The sequence below is a fragment of the Athene cunicularia genome (assembly GCF_003259725.1).
Source record: "Athene cunicularia isolate RWA chromosome 3 unlocalized genomic scaffold, athCun1 chr3_part1, whole genome shotgun sequence".
Lineage (NCBI taxonomy): Eukaryota > Metazoa > Chordata > Aves > Strigiformes > Strigidae > Athene > Athene cunicularia.
Window position 1 is genome coordinate 69,950,300 of NW_020799097.1, and position 16,948 is coordinate 69,967,247.

Here is a 16,948-nt window from a genome sequence, read left to right on the forward strand (position 1 = left end):
TTTTTTTAAAAAAAAAAAAAAAAAAAAAAAAAACAACACAGCTTCTATTGAGGGACAAAAATACAAAAACCCCCAAGATCTTCTATTTTTGAAACGCAGAATGCTAGATTTTTGGTGAATACATATCACCCTCCAATGAAAAATGAAGGTTAATTTGTATGCAGCTCTTAGGATAGCTCATGAAGATCGTTACTGACTGAAATGCTGTCACTGAGTCAACTCTAACAGTTTGATTAGGAAGGATATTGTGCTTCTGAACCACTTCCTATATTCTCTCCTCATACTGTAAAGGAAACCAGAGGAGAAAAATACTCTTACTACCACCTAATAGCTGAACAAACAACCACTCACACCCAGAAACGTGTGATGGTGGAAGTCTTTTTCGTATACTTCAGACAGTAATACTAGTATATTAGAACAGGAAGTTTGTTTGCCATTCTTTAATCAATTAGGATTTCATCATTTTCCAGGAAACAAGGAGTTATTATCCAATTTGTTTCTCATTTATGTACAGTTTTCAAAATTTACAGCTTACAGTCAGAGTGAGCTGTGAATTACAGTTCTGTTTTATTCTACGGTACTTTTTATAGTCTAGGTTTCGTGGAAGATTCAGTTAAATCACACGGTCCTTTACACAGAAAGAAAATATTAGGGCATACAGATTTCCACATTTTAATTTTCTGAATTCATCTGCTTAAAGAAGAAAGAAAAAATTCTCTGTAGCATTTACCTGTAGAAGGCTGGAGGAGCAGTTTCCCTCATCCCAAAGCTGCCCTGTTCATTTTCAAGGTAATAGGGTACCTGCTGGCTGTGATGATGGATGAAGGGTGAGAGCTGGGGCGCCGTTTGTAAGAACACCACTGGACTTGGTGGGACATTGTTCAGTGAGTGAAATCCTGCCAGACTGCTGGACCCAAAAGATTCAGACGTAGGGGCATAACTGAGAGTAGTAGAGCTGTACACTGGAGCCGTAGTACCAAAATCGTAAGTGGCTCCTTCTGGGTAGTTAAAAACTCCTGTCTTGTTGCTCTCCACGTACATGTCGCTGAGCGATCTTTCCAGGGGAATCTTCAGCTGAGGTCTGCTCAGTGTCTCCAGTTCGGTGCCTTGAATCTGGTGCAGCAGGGTAACTCCAGAGGTTTTGGTGTGAAGGGTCATGGTCAGCATTAATGGCAGTGAGAGAGGAACATATCTGCTTTTACTGTCAACAGCAAGATCGGCAGCTGGCAGTTCACCTAAAAAAAATACCAGAAGCTATTCTGAGGCTCAGCAGAAATCACAATAAAGCAGCACTACACAGGTATTCTTCTAATCTCAGTAAGGAGGAGGGTACAAACAACAGCAGAGTGAGCACTGAAAACGCACATTCTCTCTCTCCCTCCCTCCCTCTCTCTAACTTTTAGGAACTCCTCATCTGTGCTAATATGCATTACAAGGTGCTGGCCATGAGCCAGGAACTCTTGCCTTGTGCCGCCGTTGGTTTAAACATCTTTTCAGAAACAATTACTTTTGGAGTTACAGCAAATAATTGTCCCTCTAAATGTTACTTCATTCTTACTAGTTGTTAAATTTTTCAATTCAGGGTAGCCAGCGCTCTGCAGTGACTAACGGGAAAGAACACTTAATCCAGCCAGGAAGAGTAGTCCAGTGGTCAGGCAGATTACTGCCTTTTATTTCCTCAGCAGGCTCCAATCTATCTGTGCTTATCTCTCCTCCTGTTTGATTCATTTTCATGTTTGCTAGAAATATGTAATGTGTACATTGTAATGACCCTGGGTAGGACTATGCTGTAACTCAGACAGGGCAAAGCAGAATGTGTGTGTGCAAGTGTGCTTTTGTGTGTGTGTGTGTGTGTGTGTATTGAGCCTCGGTCAATAAAACTAGCTAACAAAGGGCATATGATATCTATGTAGAATAAAAGATTTCTTTATTTGCTACTTCTTTATTATTACTTTCATCAGTAATAACAACTTGAAGTCACTACAGTGTAATAGTAGCATTAAAAAGCAAGGAAAAGCTTTAGATTAGCCTAGAAATTTCTCTCTGCTTCTTTTTAGGCTATAAAATGCTGAAAGAAAGCATCCCTCAGACCTTGCTACAGTAAGATCCTAAAAGTTAGGGAAAAATTATTTGATGGCATGAGACATGAATTGAATACAGGAAATTCTTTTTCCTAATCCTGTGAACAAAAGGTCAGCAAACTTGAATTCTGAAATCAGACTAGAAAATCAAGTGATCTAAAATAATCAAATGGGAATGGCTTTAAAATAAACTAAAATGCCTCTCAAAGTTATATTTAGAAAAAAAAAAAAAAAAGGAAGCTGGAGAACATAATGAAAAGGTGTGGCATGCATGTTTCATCTTGCAATCTCATTCCATATAATTCTAACTTTGCACAAACCAGTTCTCCTGAACCAGCTAAATGAAAACCCCGAGAAACTGTTTCAAGCTCTCTAGCTTTACTGATGTGGTCTGTGGTTCAGTCAGTGAAATAGGTTAATGCCAACCCTAAACGCATTAATATATGGGCTCCAGTTACTATGCTCTGAATACTAGCGAAGTCTATGCTATAAACAACTCCACAGTTACTCAACACAACCTTCAAAAAACCCAAGAAACCGAAAAACTCAATATGCAGGTCACTAATAGCTTCAAGAAAAGTTTACTAAAAACGGTCTTATTTTAGTAATAATACTATATCTTCAGAACTTCTACTAAAATAGCCAAAATTATATTTGCAAAACTATTCTGAAGCAATTTGTACCTCTGCAGGCACACAGCTAAGATAGCAGCACACACATAAATATGTACTTGATAGATTTCCTCACCCACCCCAGACACCCTACCTACCCTGTTCAAATTTCAGATCGTAGACTTTGATCAAATAGATAAGCTTGTTTAAATAACACTGGACTAAACATGTTCCCAGTTAAAAAAAATAATAATCAGATGATCATACCCAGCAGTTCAGAAAGTCTTCGAAGAGTTATTCTGAAAATATGCCAGACAGTGTGAGAGAAAAAAAGAGAGAGTGTGCATGTTTGCATAGAGTGGGCGAACATGCATCTGCAGACTCACAAACCAGCAGGCAAGCATAGCTCTCAGCAGCCAGTCTGCTGGGCTACACAGACTGAAATGAATGGCAGTTACGAGTTTAAGGTCAGTCACTCATAGATCTCGTTTCATGCTTCGCTAATACATAGAGAAAGCATTATCTCATATTAAACTGCATAATCTGAGAATTAATGTGAATCTGCCTGCCGTAAGAAGTACCCACTTCTACAGTGTGCTGCAAAATGGACTTTAAATTTTTATTTACAGCGTTATCCGACACGTATGCTATGTTAGAATTACTATATTGACATGCAGTAAAATGCTCCAGCGTAATAGCTATGCAGAAGATCCAAGATATAAGTGTGCATACAGAGAGTTGGCTTCTGAATGCATCCTGTGTGCCTTACATGTAGTTTTAATAACCTGATTAATCATTTTGGGAGGGTTCTGTGTTTTCAGGGAGACAAATATTTAAAATTTCCATCATATGCAAACAGTATCAAAACACACTGTAGGGTTAAGTAAAAGCACCATCACTTCTGCTCCATACCATTTCAGCTAAGGACCCTATGAGCAGCTTTCCACAAGCCAGTGTGGAAAGTTACAGTCCTGCCCCCATAAAAGGGCTCAACAATAGATGGCTGCGGTATCCCTGCAGCACACAGCCTGGTACAAATCTCAAAGAAAAATGTGAGTGCCACCAACAAGATCTTAGGGGCTAGCTGGGAATCCCTGTGACAGCATCCAGTAATGTTTGGCTTACTTTTTCTGTGGGAGAAGAGCAAGAGAGGAAGAAAGGTCAAGGGTGTGGCAGAGGGCTAGTGAAACCAAATCCCATGAAGAAGTTGAACTTTTGATTCTGCATACTATATGTGGGAATTTTAGATATAAAAAAGCTATGAAATGCAACAGATTATCAGAGGAGGGTATTTTTCGCTTGCTCCAACTTAACACATGCTGTTAATTCACTCTGCCTTAGAGATGGCACTAGATACATCTGCTTGTGGGCTCACCCCCCAGAAAAATGACACACACATTTCTAAAACCTGGTATTTGTGCTTAAAGGCCAGGACTTACTCTAGCACCCAGCTTAATCACTCTGATCTATTAGATATCAGGTTTTACATATTATGAGCACAATATGGAAATGTGCACAGGATATAGCAATAACATTTGGTACTTTTACGAGTGGACGTGAAGTCTATGCAAAAATTGGGTTCCGTTAAAAGCTGCTTCATGTATGACTTTAAAAATAGGCAGATCCCGTACAGAAGGTCTTGCCTCATTCACTGTGCATTTTTTAAAAAAGTCACATGTAGTAATAAACAGAGAGTAAATAAAAACATGAATTGGCTGCAGCATCTTCATTCTCAGTGCTAGGCAGAAGTGCTCAAAAAATACTTAGTCAATGGGAAATCTACCTCTTCAGATTTGGTTATTTCTCCCCTAATGTGTATACAACTACAACCACAAGCTGCCCTATGTATTTCTCTCAGCTTAATGAAGGCCTAATATTGTTCTGCAGTTACCAAGCACATACTACAGGAGAAAGTCATCTATCCCAGTCTTCCTCATACATCCATTAAAAAATATGGGGAAACCAATTCTACAAAATCTGAAAATTGGGCAAATATATATCATGTATAGATTGTTTTTTTTGCTGAAGTTTGGGAATATACAAATAAAATCAATGCTGGCTTTGATCCATCCAGATTTATGAACGCATGCGTATGTTAAAACGGGAGAGAAACAGGAAGTTTGAAAAAGAGAACAGCAATTGATGAATACTGAAGAAACAGGAGAGGACAGCCCACTGTGACTGAAAAGCACTACAGACATGTTGGCAAGGAAGGTCAAAGCAGAAATTGCTTCTTCAGACACAGTGATTTTTAGTGAGATTGAGTCAAGAGATTAGTTTCCGAAACACAGAGGATTTGGACACTATCCTTGTCATGGAAATGAGAAATTAATTGATTAAATGAATGGAAATGAATGATTAAATCCTGCATTCCTCCTTATAAAACGTCAACCTTTATATTTTCCTTTTCTAGATATGCCAGAGTTCCAGTGCTCAACTCATATTTTCCAGATTAAGGAATTTACTCTGAATTACACTAATAAAATACCAAAGTAGTAACAGTAAAAGTAAATCACATTTCTGTGGCTCTGTGGTTAAATTAGCATCCTTTACAGCTGAAGAATATTTTAATATGTTTCTAAAATCAAATTCTGCTCATTTTGATCCATGATGAACAGTTTGGTGCTAGGTTTTTTTTTCTTTTTTTTGTCGACAAATGACTAGAGTGATCAGATTAAGCTAGCAGTTTGGCTCAAATGGACAAACAGGAGGGTGTTGAATCAAATTCAGGATTCTTACCATAACAGACAACATGAACATATTTTCACTTCAAAACTAGAACATAGCTTAAAAAAAAAAAAAAAAAAAAAAAAAAAAAAAAAAAAAAGTGAGAGAAGTAGCCTCCTTCCACTGACTGCAAATAATGTGGCACCAGCAAAATGGACTCAGAAACAGAAAAAGGGAAAGGATAGATAACAAATACTATAGAAACTCTTACTCTAATTTATATAAAAAACAAAAGAGGGTTTGGGAATTTCCAGTGACATCAGCAATTTTCTAAAAGTCCTGAAAGCCAGTCAGGGAGTGGTAATAGAATAAATTCAGTTTATAGGGGAAAAAAAAAAAAAAAAAAGGAGGAAGAAACAGCCTGAACAGATTCTTGATTCTGAACAAGATAAAACAGCAGTTTGAGGGAAAAGGATATAATAGTAAAGACACTACACCAAGACTGTTCAAAATATAGGAATCTTTACAGATAGCAAAACTCTTAATCCTATAATGGGCTTGCTTCAGCACAAATGGTAAACTCGGAACAAAAAATGGTAAACTCGGAACTTAGAACATATACTATAAATTTTCCATAAACCTGCTGACAGTGAGAGACCATAAACTTCGTCGCTTTGGTTCCACAGCTATAAAGATAGAAGGGGTTTTTTTAGCTGCTGCAATTAAAGAAGAATCTATTGCACATAGCAGGAGGAACATTATGTTTTTCCAAGATTCCACTGTAACATTACAGAGAAATTATGTTGTGTTTAGTCCAGTGAGGAAACTCCTCAAGATAGACAGCTGGAGAACAGCACCATCTACCCCACTGCTTTATAAAACTTCTCTGGAAAAAAAAAGAAAAAAAAAAAAAGTCCTTGATATCACTAGGCAAAGCAAGAGATATACTTAAAAATTCCTTAGGCTCTTAGCAGAGATAAGTATTTCACCCTGTTACTGAGAGGTTTTAACATCTGAAGTTTTATAAATTGATACAAAGATGTATACTTCTTTTTATCCCCCTCTACCCCAATTAACTTATCAAAACCAGCCATGGCATCAAAAGGCTGGATAAATGATTTTTAATTTGAAATTTATGGTTTAGGTTTATTTTACTGTTAAAAGGGGAACTTATGCTATCAAATGTAAGTAGAGAATTTGAGAACATTTACTCAAGATAGCTCTTATTCCAAACAGGGAACTGTGCAATACAATTATTCCACACATATGTTTATTAATTTACATTTAAATATACCTTCTGTTTTACCTCTACTTTGTATGGAAAGATCTATTACATACTTTGAAATTATCTGTGTAATCGAGAAAAATTAGGCTGGGATGTCAGCATAGATTTTTGGTAAAGTATTCTGATGCTTTAAATTTTAAGACTGTTTACAGCTATTTGTGACTCTATCAGATTTTAGCCATTTAGGTGGAAATTTTACATGTCAGTGATGAGCTCAGAGACAATAATTTGGAACTATCTAAGCCAACTGGAAAGAATTTTTTTTTGCTTTTCCCTCCTTAAAGATGTCTAGAAACCCTTTTTTGAAACAAGAAACACTTTTTGCTGTAGCAAATGAAGGGTTTGGAGCAGGAACTTTGAATCTGGCAGGGAGCTGAAACTGTGTGTCACAAAACTGCCTTTTGCTATTCCTCTGAAACACCATCCACATTTGGCCAATTTTTAAATGCTTGAAAATCACAAGTTTTTAAGAATTAAGATTTCTAAAAGCTCTCTCCTGACTGAGCCTGATCTCTCCTCACTCAGATCCTAGTCCCGAGTAGATGGGGCACAAAACTTCCCAAAAGAGTGGATGACATGCTACCATCCAGACTAGTATAGATACAGAAAGTTTTCCACTTTCATTACTCTTCTCAGGCAGATTAAGAGCCTGGTCTTAGATTCAGATTACTGCGTCAGTTATAATATTTCAGTATCCAGATGTACAGACGGAATTTTCTGACACCAAAATGGGGCACCATCTATTCGCCATTAGAAACCAACATGTAGAAATGCACCCTTTCCTAAAGAGAGGACAACATGCTGTAATATAACTAGCTTGTGCATTTCTTCAGTTTTTTGTACCTAAGAAAGATGAGAGAAGATAAGACTAAATAATTGTGCCCAACTCATACAGAATAAATTACTTACTACATACATAAAATGGGCCAACATACCTGAGTACTCTGGACAAACTCAAGAGATATTAGCAAACACTGATTTTCAAAGGGTTAGCAGATGTTTTCACAGAGGCATAAAAACAGAAGAAAACAAGACATTTCTCTGTATTCCTACACAAAATGTTAACTACTTGTGAACAAAGATGTTCCTTGGTAGAAAAGCAATACTACGATTTAACATTAAGCAACATTCCCTGCTTACTCACAAACACAAGATCTTAACAGACCATGTCTCATGGATCTAGCTTCATCTAAAACCAAAAATGAGCTCTGAAATGCAAAACTGGAGCTTAGAATCCCATGTTCTGTTCATATTCATTTGTTCTGCTAGTATCAAAGACAAATTGAAAGGAGTGACTGATCATCATGAGTTACTGTTCCGAAAACAGCCTAGCAGGAAAACTTTGAAAGTCTTCAGAAGACAGCTTTGTATCTATTGAGATTAGTTTAAGGGTAAAGCATCTTCAAACTTATCACATATTACCTACCATGTTTGCGCTTCCAAAACCAGTCAGAAATGAAACACGTACCTAACCCCATCTATGTGGAGATATTAAGAAAACTGACTGGTTTTGTTTATGAGATTTGAGGCGTGAAAGCCAAACACAAAATTTCAGTCACAGCCAGGTAAGACAATTGTTGTACAACTTATTTCTAGTTGCCAGAGGACAGCATGAGGAAACTAGTGCTGAAAATCTCCTTAAATCAAGGACCAGGCTATCTTGTAGGAGAGATGTAGCAATGGTGTGGGTAGAGGGAGAGATTTATATCTAAATGAACCCTTAGGAAACCCCTAAAAAAGGTTGCTTAGAAAATCAAGCATACTTCCCCAACCTGACAGCATAAATTTTGCACAAGTACTGACCCTTGAGGCATGGGTTAAGCATGCATCTTAACTAGAAGACAGCACGAAGAAGCCTCTCAGATACCATTATAGATTTGTAACCGATACACCTGTATTCCACATTTGTAAAGTCTTTATTTAGTTTAATCTTGAAGTACCCTGGGGTGATTTCAAACTAACTTGCACACACCCCAGTACGACATCCCTACAGAAGACTGAATTTGTAAATTGATGAAGCACCATTAGTATAACACATATAGTATAACACAGTTCTTCAGATCACTTAAAAGATAAGTTGTACCTCTGTTGAACTACACAGCCCGATTTGAACATTAGTAGGAATCTATGTGGAAAAAACATCCTTCAGGTATTAGGATTATCAAAACCCCCATCTTTTTGACATGGAAGAATGGCAGACCATCTGGAACACACATAAATATTTTTCTTCTCCCTGACTTTGCCCCCACCCCTTCCCCCAGGGTGTTCCATTGTTTCATCAGGTTTGTCTAGCGATGTCAGCTCCATTTGCTAACCAGTCATATTTCATAATTAATTGGCCTCACAGAATTATTTCTCAAGGCTCATTTTCCTGCAGAATGCTTGACTGTGTACTGAGCAACAAGGGCCTCTCAGACCTCAGGTTTAAATACGTGCATGCAAGTGCTCTTGTGCAAGTGCATCCATGGGCATGAAAAATATTCATGATGATGTTCTCAGATAAACTGTCTCAGCTCTCTCCTCTCAAATACTGCACTAATAAGACTACTTTTTTCATATCTCTTGATGTAGTTTCAAGTTACACTGCAACTGATAACTAAAGCAGGTCCACCTCTATTTTTTCAAAAGACATATTTGCTAACAGCTGAAGAACTAAAGAGAAACACAAGAGCCTGGCCATTTTATAATCTCCACACTTAAAGAGGAGACCTCAAATTAGACCTATCAATGTGAGACTTCCTGTTATCCTTACTCCCTTTTGGGTCTCCCAGTACAAGAAGTAAGACCAGAGGCCCCAAGCTGATCAGGATATACTTCCCAAGTAGGACAGCCTACTTAGATAGGAAAAAAGACTCAGGGAGACCTCACTGCTATCTACAACCATCTGATCAGAGAATATAGAAAATACAGAGCCAGACTCTTCTTGGAGGTGCATAGCAACAGTCCATGAGGCAACAGGACACAAGTTGGACTATAGGAAATTCCAATTAGATGTTAAGTACAAATGTTTAACATGAGAGCAGTCAAATACTGGAAAAGGCTGTCCAGAGATGCTGGGAACTGCCTGTCCTTTGAGGATGAGACTCAATTTTGAGTTCAAGACTCAGGTGAACAAACTGATCTAAATGATCTACATGAACAACTTGATCTAAAAATACCTTATTTCAGCAGGGGTTTGGACTGTATGACAATCTGACATCCCTTCCAATTTATTCTATGATTCTATGCATCTAATACACAGATCTGCAACAAAATACTCAGAAGACATTAGTTACTTTGATGATGGTCTATTCCCCCATTCTTCACAGTCGCCTGTTTTCAAGATTCTGTTTTATAATTTCAACCCTTCTGGTGCTCTTTCATCAAGACATCTGCCTTTTTTAACTGGTCTTCTATTTTCCCTAAATGAGATAGTAATTAAGGAAGCTCCATGGACAAATTCAACCTTCCCCTCAATTCATCTACTCACTGGCCCAATCAATGTATTAGAGTCTCAGTTCTCTATCATAACCTGAGTTAGGAAGGAAAAAAAAAATACCCATTGGCCTTAGTGTACCTTCTTAGCATTTCTGTAAACTGCTCCAGTCCTTATCCAAAATATCTTTGTTGCCCATTGCCCCAGTAATGGACCTACATGTTCTCAGTAGTCAATGGCACCCATATGTTTGAACACCCACCAAGACTGAAGTGAAAAGTAGTCAGCCATCTTTTGTGGCTCCACAAAAAAAACCCAGCTGCCTCTTTTGATGAAGATGACTGCCCTCCTCTGTCTAGTTCACTCTAACTGTTCTTCCATACATACACATGATGCAGGGACATATAAAGTGACCAGTGTCCAAGTGTTACAAGGTAGAGCCTCACTCCAAACCAGAAGACAGCGTAGAATCAATCTTATGGCATGACCTAGTTTCTTCACTCTATTTCTCTCCAGTAATGGTATTCAAATATACTACATCTGGTTTTAATACCTCCACATTCACATTTCCTTCCCTGAAGATGATCCTCCAATTGAAAGGTCCTTGTGGTGAGGCTAATTCTATAACCTTGAGAAGTTATACTCACTGTGATCATGAGGCCAAGATAACTCTTCACCCAAATGGCTTGGAAAAGTCTTGGTGCTTCAGCATCCCATTCTTATCTACCAGCTACTGGTAGCACAAGTCCCTCATTTTCTAGGTATCTTCAGAGAATTAGATTTGCCTTAGTTATTTCACTAATCACCATAAATCAATCTTCTCTGCTATTACAAGCATGCCAACATGTACCTGTGAATAAACTGCAGCCAGCAAATCAAGTCCTCTTGTATACCTTAGCTACTCTCTATCCAATTAGAGATTATCACAGAGCCACTGGACTGCTGCAGTGCCACACAAGGAAGGTGTGTCAATTTACCTCTGGGCCTATTCTCACAAATCTCAAGTCCAAAAGGAAAAGTCCACAAGGGGTAACAGTTGTTGAACTAATCAGCATTCTACACATTCTCCTGTACTCTCACTTTGATGTAAAGAACTGGCTTGTTATTGCCCCCACCGGCTCAGCAACAACTACAGCCACATCCGAGTGGCTCATTGCTGCCACTAGTCATTCATCTGGCACATGCTATAGAAAAGCACGGTCAGACAGCAAATGTTCGTTATAAATTATAATGTCCAGCAGGGAAGGTACTGGCTGCAGTCATCCTGTGCAGACCCCAATTGAAACAGCAAATTTCTGAATATTCTAGATAGAAAAAGCATGGTGGATGCTGTAGGGAAAGATGTGAGCGAACAATCCATCAGGCCTTTGTGACTGGGAGATCTATCTTCTGTTCTCACGTGTACTTTAAAGTTCTCAGTCACCAGTTAAGAAAATACTTCTTAATTCTAACAAGAATTCAGCCCTTGTAGAAGAGAAATCTCAATAGGAGTTCGCTCAGAAAATATTAGTAGAAGAATCTCAGAAGATTTAAGTTGCAGAAATGTACCATCTGTATTAAAAGATGTTTTGGAGCTAATTAGCAGCTCCTTCCACTACAGTTATTGCGAAATCATGCAGGACCAGGAAGATCTTGAAATGATTCCTTATAAGATGTTCTCTGATACGTTTACATTTTTTATTTGAAAAAAAAAAAAGTAATAGAGACTGTATTAAATATATAGTCCTAAATAAGGTTGTGCTATATTTCTTCTATGATAATATGAATCAGTCACTGTCTTCAATGGAACTGATCATGATGAGCTAAGTTAAAAATTAGTTTAAGTGCTTTCCTGGATCAGGGCCTAAGTCTCTGATCCTCACACACACATCTCCAACCATCAGAGAAGTCCAAAATTAACATCCACAGAGGTTATATCTCATTCTTTGGGAATAACTTGCAAGCTTTCCAAAATTCTGTTTCTGTGATATAATGTATACTCCTTACTCCAAAGAACAAGTCCAATTTTAAAACTGACTTAACAGGCCTCCAGGCATGGCCAGTGGAATCTGAACCAAAAAGCAATGAGAAACACTCAGTTCTATAATGATTGTTGATTGTTCTCAGGAGCACCTAAGATCACCATCAGAAATTAAGTTCTTGTTGTGCTAAGTACTTAGAACAAAGAATATTTACTCAGTAGACCAGACTTAAATATCCAGGCTTATACTAGTGACTGAAAATAACACCTTAAAGAAAGTTTCTCCATTTCTTCACAAAATTCAAATAGACCTGATGTTGTATCTCCTGCTTCCATTATGAGGTTGCATTGTTTAATAAAACTGAAGTCCATTTTCTAAACTCTAAATATAAAATCTTTTGACCAAGCTATCAAGGAATTCAACAAGTGCAAATACAGGAAAGCTCTACAGAACTAAAGAATTAGCACCAACAGCAATCATTCAAGAAACCAGGAAGATACAAAGTAGGTAATTGCAAGGACACTCACAAACTAGCCATAATGTAGCGGAAGCACTGATATATGTTACAGCTGCTGCAGACTTCAGTTCTTGCCAGAACAATCATGAGCAACAACAAAATCACAGAACTTCAGTGTTGTCTAACCAGCATCGAACAGAAAATGTATCTCAATCATCTGCAATACACTGTCTCAAGGGGATAAGAATCAAAACCCATCCAGAAAAAAAGGAAAAGCAGGGTAGGAAAAAAAATTAGGACTCTAGTTGGTGAAAGCCTTCAAAGTCACCTATGCTCCTGTAGAAAGACAAAAATGCATTGTCATCTGTCAAGCGGAACAAATAGGACCTTAGTGATTCAGTAACAGTTGCACTCTTTTGGCCAATATTAGCTTGTTTAAGGCAGGGAAGATCAAAGGAAGTAACAGGGTGCCAACAGAATTAAAAAAAAAAAAAAAAAGGATCAAAGTTATTTATTATTTCAGCATTTATTTGTTCTTCCACCATTTTCATTGTTTTGTGCAACAAGGTGGAGGTCTTCCTGAAACAGAGCAGTCAATAATTTAATGCAATGGTTCTTTTGCAATACAGACTTCCTATAAGTTCAGAAACCCATCAGAGCAATAGGTTTCCTACTCCTAAGGGGGTGTGAAATACACAGTTCCGTATTTTTGTCACAGTGCCACAACTTTTCAAGAGCACAGGTTACATTGCCACTCTCATGTGGGTACAAATGACACCACTAGCCAGAGTCTGGGCAGATCAAGGAAGACTGCCAAGCCCTGGGGGTACAAGTGAAAAGTACTGGTGCCCAAGTTATCTTTTCTTCCACTTTACCAATTAGAGGAAAGGGTGCAGCCCAAAATAGACATATAATGCAAATCAACTTCTATCTTCATGGCTAGTGCTGTCATGAGGGCTTTGTTTTTTATGACAATGGGACATTCTTCAATGACTATAACCTGTTTAGAGAGGGACAGGATCTACCTGCCTAGAAGGGGCAAGGAAATCTGTCAGGAGGCTGGCCAACTTGGTGAGGTGGGCTTTAAACTGTAGAACTCAGGGAGTGGGGTCCAAGGTGGCAATGTTTACACCATTTCAATCAGCTGGGGAACAAGCCAAGCCCATCAGAACAGCGACAAATGTTCCTTAGCTGCCTCCCAAGATGTGAATGGATAACACTGCACACAGCCTGGGGAACGAACAGAAAGAACTGGAACTCCACACCCAGTCAGAAAGCTATGATATCATAGGAATAACTGAAACATGGTGGGACAACTCACATGACTGGAGGATCACAATGGACAGCTATAGGGTGTTTTGTAAAGACAAGTAGGGAAGAAAAGGTGGAGGTGTTGCACTCTATGTTAAGGAGAACCTTGAATGTGTAGAAGTCAACTACAGCAATTCTGGAAGCCCTATTGAACACCTCTGGGCTAAGATCAGAGGGGTCATCTTCAAGGGGGAATCTTACAGTAGGCATCTACTACTGACCTCCAAACCAAGATGACAAGGACAATTAAACAATATTTGCGTCACTTAAGCAAGCTCTGGATCAACAGAACCTAGTTCTTACGGGTGACTTCAACTACCCAGACATTTTTTGAAAGAACAATACAGCAGCTCACACATCATCCATCAAGTTCCTGGAATGTGTAGAGGACTGCTTCCTCATACAAATGTTAGACATGCCAACTAAGAATGAAGCACTGCTGGACTTGCTGCTCACAAACCAAGAAAATCTGCTTTGTAATATCTCAGTGATAACTTTGGCTGAGTGATCACAATATTGTGGTTTGGGATCCTGCTGAGCATGTCGAAGGTTAGTATTAAGACAAAGGGTTTAGATTTTAGAAGAGCAAACCCCAGCCCACGCAGAGTTCAGTTGGGAGGGATTCCACTGGAAGCTGCCATGGAGAATAAAGGAACTAGTAAGTGCTGGGAGTTTTTCAAGAATGCTCTCCTGGAAGCACAAAACTAGATCATCCTCTTTAAAGGTAATGGAAGTAGGAGGAGCAAGAGACCCCCTTGGCTTAACTGTGAGCTTCTGAGTCTGCCCAAAACTAAAATAGAAGTATACCAGAGATGGAAAAGCAGATGAACACCCATTAAGAACTCAAGGGCACTGCCAGGGCATACAGAGATGCGGTTAGAAAAGCAAAAGCTCAGCTTGAATTGAAATTGGTCAGAGGTGTCAAAAACTACAAGAAAGGGTTCTTTCGGTATGTAAACAACAAACAGAAACAAGGAAGATATTGGCCCACTGTTAAACGGGAGAGGTGAATTAGTCACCAATAACGCTGAAAAGGCAGAGGTTCTCAACAATTTCTTCATCTCTGTCCTTATCAGAACTGCTGGCCCCAGGCCTTGGGAACAAAAATCTAGGTCAATGCAAACACAGACCCACCATCAGTGAAGGACGAGTTGGTATGCAAACTATTAGAGGAGCTTGACCCATAAAAATCAATGGACCCTGATGTTCTCCACTCGACAGGCTGATCTCATTACAGGGCCACTTTCCATATCTTTGAGAAATCATGGAGACTGGGGGATGTCCCAGCAGACTGGAAGAAGGCTAATGTCATGCCCATCTACAAGAAAGGCTTAAAGGAGGATCCAGGAAATTATAGGCCCATCAGCCATACTTCAATCCCTGGAAAAGTTATGGAATGAATCCTCCTAGGGGCTATCACAAGTCAAATGGAGCACTTGACTGGGAAAAGTCAGCACAGATTCACCAAGGGCAAATCATGCTTAACAAACCTGACCACCTTCTATTACCTGATCAGTTGATGTGGGTTGAGCAGTGGACATTGTCTACCTGGATTTCTCCAATGCTATCGATACAGTTCCCTACAGCCTCCTCCCAGAGAAACTGACGTGTTACAGTCCAGACAAGTGATCTGTGTGGCAGGTGGGGAACTGGCTGACAGGCTGCACCCAGAGGGTAGTGGTAAATATCTCTTTTTCAAACTGGAAACCTATCACAAGTGGGGTTCCCCAGGGATCAGTTTTGGGCCCAATGCTGTTTCATATCTTCATAAAATATCTGAATGATAGGATGCAGTGTGCCCTGATGAAGTTTGTTGATGATACTGAGTGGGGAAGTGAACACTTCGGAAGGGAGAGCCACCTTGCAGGAAGACCTGGATAGTCTGGAAGAGTGGGCTAACAAAAATCTTGTTCAACAAGGACAAGTGTAAGGTCTTACACCTGGGAAAACACAATCCAGGAGTGTAGCACTGGCTAGGATCTACCTGTCTGGGGAGCAGCTCTGTGGAAAGGTACTCGGGGGTCCTGGTGGACAACAAGGTCAGTATGAGGGAACACTGTGCTCAGCAGCAAAGGAAGCCAACAGGATACTGGGTTGCATCAACAAGGGCATCTCCAGCAGAGATAAAGAAGTCATCATCCCACTCTACTCAGCACTTGTCAGGCCACACCTGGAATACTGTGTTTGGTTTTAGTCCCCACTATACAAAAAGAGATGTGGACAGGCTGAAGAGAGTCCAGAGAAGGACCACAAAGGTCTTGGAAGCCTACATATGAGGAAAGGCTCAGAGAACTGAGATTCTGAGAGACTTGGGTGAATATTATGGGTAGACTTCTGAATCTACACATTTTTTGGCGTTGTTACTTCAGTGACTCGTACTGATAAGAAGTCTGACAAAATGAGTGAGAAGAGCCAGCCTGCATGGGTCACTTCATCAAAGCTGTTTAGAGTAATACTTAAGCCAATCCATAATACATTTGTTTTACTGACTTCCAAATATTCTTGAAAAAGCTTCAAAATTATATCTTTCCCTGGGTATAATACCAAGTCGAGTTAGTAATCCTTGGTTTTGGTACTACAGAAGTTCCTTCAGGCCCATGAAAAAATACCATACAATCCATAGAGTTAACAATCTGTTACACGTAACACTTAACAACAGTCCTTTTGAGCACAATTCAGTAGCCTAAATAGTAGACATTTCATGTCATTTGGGTCACTCTAGGATACCAAAGATACTACATGAGGTTGGCATTGATAGCCAAGTAGTTAGAAGAGACCTATGATTTCTGGAGGAACTATGTGTATGCAACTGGCAGTTATATCTCATGGGCTATTGGGCTTCTATTGATAAACATATATACATACATACATGTACAGTATGTGTGTGTATATATGTCCTTTTATATATAGTGTATATATGTGTGTGTGTATATATATATATATATATATATGTGTACATCAGTGGTAGCACAATGGCCCATAGCTATACATACATATGTGTATGAGATGTCTGTTTGGGGGGAAAAAAGCTATAAACTTTCTACTTGTGCCCTTTTTATAAAACAAACAGCAAAAGGTGAGTCACAATAATTTGCCAGTATAGCTTACCCATAAACAGAGGCAAAAGCGTTACTTTTTCATATTAGTTCATTCACCGGGG

General features: G+C 39.0%; 1 protein-coding gene across 1 annotated transcript in view; it reads right to left on the reverse strand.

The window, feature by feature from the left end:
• Positions 1 to 16,948, reverse strand: part of ESR1 (estrogen receptor 1) — a 162,909-nt gene that overhangs the window by 116,371 nt on the left and 29,590 nt on the right. Inside the window, 1 exon segment of the mRNA XM_026845948.1 lies at positions 731 to 1,235. Coding sequence (XP_026701749.1) covers positions 731 to 1,235 — 505 coding nt within the window.